This window comes from Malurus melanocephalus, unplaced genomic scaffold (genome assembly GCF_030028575.1).
Source record: "Malurus melanocephalus ecotype Western Australia unplaced genomic scaffold, MMel_1.1 scaffold_192, whole genome shotgun sequence".
NCBI lineage: Eukaryota > Metazoa > Chordata > Aves > Passeriformes > Maluridae > Malurus > Malurus melanocephalus.
The window spans coordinates 1,356,919-1,362,918 of record NW_026623424.1 but is presented as its reverse complement, the minus strand read 5'-3'; the positions used below and the strand labels follow the sequence as shown (position 1 = coordinate 1,362,918).

The following is a 6,000-nucleotide window of genomic DNA, read 5'->3' as shown; positions in this document are numbered from 1 at the left end:
GCCCCGGCACTTGGCAGTTATTCTCCAGGGGCTGACTTTGAGGATTACARTGACAGTCTATCAGTGGATCTTTTCCAATATAAACTAGACTAGGACCATTTAAAATCAGTTGCTATCAACAAGTCAAATTAACTTTTATTTGTGTTAGAGCTTTTCCTAGGAGTATTTTGTAASAATGTGGAATTTTAATATCCGGACGGGCTTTTCCTATTGTTGGTATGATTTGGGAATGTGCTAATTCATGTGATTAAGAGCAATTTGCCTGATTTCTTTTAGAAATATGTGATTTGTAACATTCAGGTCCAATCAGCGTTTAGTGCTCACACTACTTTTTTCCTATTCCTGCTTTTTACAGGTAGAAATAACACTTCAGGATATCAATGACAACCCACCAGTTTTCCCCACAGACATGCTCGATCTGACTGTGGAGGAGAATATAGGAGATGGATCCAAAATACTGCAGCTGACAGCCATGGATGCCGATGAGGTAGGAGCATGGTTTCATATTTGAATATTGGTACTAAAAGTGCTGCTCTGGAAATAGGTTTTTACCTGTTTCCTTCATCCTTTTGTGTAAACTTGGCCCTAGGTACCTTGCAGTCATCACAAAATTCTGTCCAGTATCAAAGAGGTGTAAAGTAACTTTGAAACCAAGATGTTGTAGCTGAACCCAGGTGTGCAGTGAAATAATTCTGGGACAAGCYTTGGAGAACAAGAAAACTTCTGGTCATGCCTGCTCTCCCTTTGACTAGACCTAAGAAAGATCAATATTAGCCCTTCCAAAAGAGGGTTTTATTTTACCAAAAAGAGGGGGAAAGAAATGATGTTAAATTATGTGCTCTGTATCTATTTGCAAAACAGTTTTGCCGTCTTAGATTCATTACTTTGAGGATGTTGCARTTAAGGTGCTATGAAGAGACTAAAATGCTGTTGATGCATTCATTTATTTTAGCAACTGAAGTTATGAAAATGTTAATCTTATTATTTTTGTTCACTCAAACKGATTCTTTCCACAAGGGAAAGGCCTAAAAGGTCAATATAAACATGCAAAGGAGTTTGTGTTATCATTAAAATATAGAGTTACATTTGACAACAACAAGCAGTTCTTGCTTTCAAATAATAGGGCAATTCAGCCTCCTCCAGAGAATTTTTTTCCTGGCCTTTGTTGTGTTAGCTTGGTTAGTCTTCCTGTGATTGTTAATTGGTATACTTAATCTTACTACTACAGAGGGAACCACGGGAACACCCCCGGGAATGGTACCAATGTGACTGTAAATATTTTGTTCTTGCCTTTATTTTCTGGTAGTAGTCTGATATGCAGACAAAACTCAGGGTTTTGGAAAGGTGAACTTCTGTAAAAAAAAATCTAGCTTTTTGTCTTTATTTTAGGAAGAAGTAAATATTGAACTACMACTCTCTGGTGTGGTATGGGAAATACATTTAATATTGTAGGGATATCTTACGCTCCAGACTCTTGTTAACCATTCCTGAGCTGCACCTAATCTGTTACCTATTCTGAATCACTCCATCCGGTGGGAAGTGATTTGTTACCTCAGAGAGAGATCAGCCAGTGTTTTTATCAAGAGGAATGATTTCAATTTCCCTACCAGAACATTTGTAACTTGAACTCTTCACAAAGAGCCCAAGTTTTCTCAGCGATGTGCAGTTCAGGGTTGAGGTACTTTTTCATTCCCCCTCTTTTTGAAATAATATGGTATAAACCAGTACCACACATGGCTGTGGTTTTAGCTGCACTCTGTTAGAAGGACTCTGCCTGGTCAAACACGAGGTGAAGAATGTGTCCAACTCTGAAAATTCTCAGGAGATTTGATGGTTCAGCCACACAATTGAAGGAAAGCGTGTGACATCCCCATGGCACACCTGAGCACACAGCTGAAGCACTGCACGCAGCTCTTCAGGGCTGGGCACCTGCAGAAGCCTGTTTTCTTTCTAAATTGCCTTTTATCAGTTAGCTCAGCCTGACTCTTTGAAACAGCACCCCAGAGAGAAAGTTTGGCACGGGCACTCTGGTCAGGTCAGGTAACAAATGCTTTTCTCTCTTCTCACAAACACGAGCAGGTGTTTGGTAATTTGCTTTTTTAGGCAAGAATATTTGAAACAGCCACGGAATTTCTTTCTGCCTGATCTCTTTGATCTGTTGTTCATTGCACAAGTGCCACTGGCATGTCAGCAGCAGATTTCAGCTGTGAAAGCTTAGCTCTGCCCTGGCACCAGRGGAGGGCACAGTAAATATCTGCTTGCCCACCAGAACACATTGCCAGGCACCATCAGCATGCAGGGTGTGGGTTCTTGATGTCAGAGGTTACTAAACCTTCAGTATCCTTAAGCCTGTCTTTGAAAAATAAATACATGACATTTTTCCATGTAACATTACATTTTCTTCATTTTCCTTTCAAMCAAAATGCTCAAAGTCCACATGAATGCTTTTATTTTTTTCCGTGAGAACAAATGAAATTTTTTGACCCAAAAGCAAATGCTTTTGACTTGCAGCGTAACCCAAGGGATCACAACTGTGATTTTAATGATGCGTGATTGGTCTCTTTGGGGTTTTTTGTTTACAGGGGTAAACATATTTCCATGTAGAAACTGACCTTTGAGGGGCTGCTGCAAGCACAGTCCCCATGAGTTTCTCCTGACCATGAGCTGTGGCCCTTGCCATGCTTGGTGGCTGAAGGAGCTGCCCTGTGCCTGCCCCAGGTTCTCTCTCCTTCCTTCCAACCCTTCCTTCCTCTCCAGAAAACAAGAAAGGCAGAACTGATCCCACTGGCAGGGATTTAATTTAACCTTCAAACATAAAACAAGAATGAACATTGATCCTTATTAAGATGTCACACTGCTTGGTGATGCTGGCTGGAAACTGAAACAGGTAACAGAGCTTTTTGGTATTGATTGGGTGAAATCCTTTTATGAACAATGGGAGCACAAAGTATCTGGGTAATCTCGTCTTTTCACATCTCATAAATAAAAACCATGTGCATATGTGTCTGCCATGGGACTGAAGCAGGGACTGGGCAGGAAAGCTGTTTATTAAAGGAAACTCTTCTGAAAAATAATCCCCAAGTGCAGTTACTGGAACGATCCTTGCCTTACTGCAAGTTACAATGTGGTTTTCCTGGCGGATAGCACGCTTTGACCACTTGTGTTTTGCCTCAGGGAGCCAATGCCCTGGTCACATACACCATCATCAGCGGGGCTGACGACAGTTTCCACATTGACCCCGAGTCGGGGGAGCTGATCGCCACCAAGCGCCTGGACCGCGAGCGCCGCTCCAAGTACTCGCTGCTGGTGCGCGCCGACGACGGCCTGCAGTCCTCGGATGTGAGGATAAACATCACCGTCAGCGACGTCAACGACCACATCCCCAAATTCTCCAGGCCTGTCTACTCCTTCGACATCCCAGAAGATGCCACTCCAGGTAAACGGGAAATGGAAATGTGATCCCCGACCTTTCAAGTGGTTGTGTTCTTCTTTTAAAGCTCGTTTGGGATGCAAGAGTTTTTTGATGCTTAAAAAGGGGGTTGTAAACACTGGAAATATGCTTAAAAAGGGGGTTGTAAACACTGGAAATATTTAGATTTAGTTTTCAAAAACTGTGCTCCATTGCATGTCTCCAGATGACAAATTAATATAAATTCCAATAAAACAACTGTATTTCTATTTTATAGAGATTATTAGTACAAAAGTGTCTGCCAGTAGCATCTCAGAAGCTTGCTCTAAAACAAGAAGAAACCAAGGAGATGTAAATGACATGGTGACAGCTTTCAAGCTTTTATTAGGGTTGTCATAATCATGGGAGTCTCAGTTTGGGATAACTAAGATTTCCCTCAGTGCCTTCAATTTYTGCACTCTGCTCCATGGTCCCTGTCCCAAAATTTGGTGGTGTTTTGCATTAAAGGATTGCAGTGCAATCAGCTGTGCCTCAGGAGTCTGATCTGGAAGTAATTGAGATGTCTGTGTAGCACAGAGTGCTTTGGTTGCTGATCCCCAGCCATGCTCTTTGCTCTCAGAGCCCTGAGTCTCAGTCTGTTTTAGCAGGAATAGCCCTGGAAAAGGCAAGCCTAATTCCCTCACATTAAAATGATTCTTCTCTCGTTAATCATTTATAGGGTGTCCATTAGTGCTTCCTAGCCAGCTTAGCAGTGATGGATGCTGAAGGAAGAAATAGGCTGATTTTGTATTAAAGTAGTGCATCTTCTGCTGTTCTGCTCTCCAGCAGTCCTGGAGCAGATACCAGCATATCCAGATGGATTGAAGCAGCACTATTCTTCATTCTGATGGTATAAGCAGCYTTCATTATCACATTGCTTGAAAATAGTTAACTGTGCTGGCTGTAGTTCATCTGGTTCCACAGAAAGGGAAATTTAATGATTTATTTTCTTGGAAATGAACTGATCTTAATTAAAATTAGTGTTCGAAGTACTAAAAAGTGACACTTGATTTCCAAACTTCAGTCAGATAGGTCAGTCATGCGAGGGCAGCTATGCAGAAATGAAAACACTGGCACGAATTCACAGGGCGTTGAATTTCAGAAAACAGTGGAGAACAGACCCCTATAAGGTTTCTCGTTTTCTAACCGCAGTTACCCTGTAAAGGCACTGTTTCAAAGAGCAAAGCTGGGACATGTGGTGTATACTCACATTTTGGTTTCTGCATTTGGAAAGAAACATCTAGAAGGTTTGAGAACTTGTGATTGTCTGCGGCAAAGGGAGGGTCTTTTGAGTCATAGGAAGACAATACCAAGTAGGAGAAAAGGTATTTTTGCCATTGTTGATATCTAATCTGGATAAAGATAAAAAGCATTCCTGGCCATTTCTTAGGGCAGGAATTAAGGCAAGAATATGGTGTCCCTTGAAAAAACTTATGCAATAGTTACTCAGACAGAATTGAGGCTTGAATTTCTCTTTGAGGATATCTCTCATGTGTGATGCTGAGCTGACTCTGCTGCAAGTGCCTGATGATGCTCTCCTGTGGTGCCGTGCAGGTTCCTTGGTGGCAGCCATCCTCGCCACCGACGACGACTCAGGTGTCAACGGGGAGATCACGTACACCGTGAGCGAGGATGATGAGGAGGGGATCTTCTTCCTGAATCCCGTCACCGGGGTGTTCAACCTGACCCGGGCGCTGGACTATGAAGCGCAGCAGTATTACATCCTCACCGTGCGTGCTGAGGATGGGGGCGGCCAGGCCACGGCCATCAGGGTGTAYTTCAACATCCTGGACATCAATGACAACCCGCCCGTGTTCGCCATGGCCTCCTACAGCACCTCCCTGATGGAGAACCTGCCCCCGGGATCCGCCATCCTCAACTTCAGCGTCACCGACGCCGACCACGGTACGACTGCCCTCACATTCTCTGTCTCGAGTCAGTAACCTGGGTTTCACCTCAGCAACATATTAGAAATCTTGTTAAAAACTTAACTTACTCTCATATGCTTAAACTCACGTTTAAATTAGACCTAGGTGTTCCCGCAATCTTTTTTTTTAAAATTTGTAATGTATTCATAAGAAGGTTGTGGTAATATCAGGTGTTATCTGCGGTCATCTTAAATGTGCTCTAAATTTTAAGTGTGTCACTAAGACAATTGTCATCCTCAMGATGTTGAATACTAAAGGTTAAAAAACTTACTGAAAGAGATCTTGGGGAAATTTCCCATCAAAATAAGGTTTAATCTAGGGATTCTTTATGGCGTCTACCTGTGCTGCAATGTAAAAGGTACAATCTTCATAGTTTGCTAAACCATTTTGCCTTGCCCAAGCAAGAATAGTTATAGAATGTGACCATAAAATAGGTAAACATCATTCTGTTGTGTACAGCATTTTCTGAAGTGTCCACAGACATTACCCAGTGTGACTTAARGCAAAACTCTTCATAACACTCACAGTGGCTTTACAGGTGAAGGTTATTTTTGTGACATTTGAGCAACCTTGTCTCCTCTCAAGCTGACAGGGGCTCAGCAGAGCCCATGGAAGTGTCTCACA

The 6,000-nt window shown here is 42.5% G+C and overlaps 1 protein-coding gene across 1 annotated transcript in view; it reads left to right on the top strand.

Moving 5' to 3' along the window:
- Positions 1-355: 355 nt before the first annotated feature.
- The window catches only part of FAT4 (FAT atypical cadherin 4), a gene marked incomplete at its 5' end in the record, with an annotated part of 59,452 nt that continues 53,807 nt past the window's right edge, over positions 356-6,000 (top strand). The window contains 3 exons of the mRNA XM_057373287.1: positions 356-487; positions 3,175-3,436; positions 5,003-5,353. Of these exons, the coding sequence (XP_057229270.1) occupies positions 356-487; positions 3,175-3,436; positions 5,003-5,353 (745 nt within the window). The remainder of the gene's footprint in view (positions 488-3,174; positions 3,437-5,002; positions 5,354-6,000) is intronic.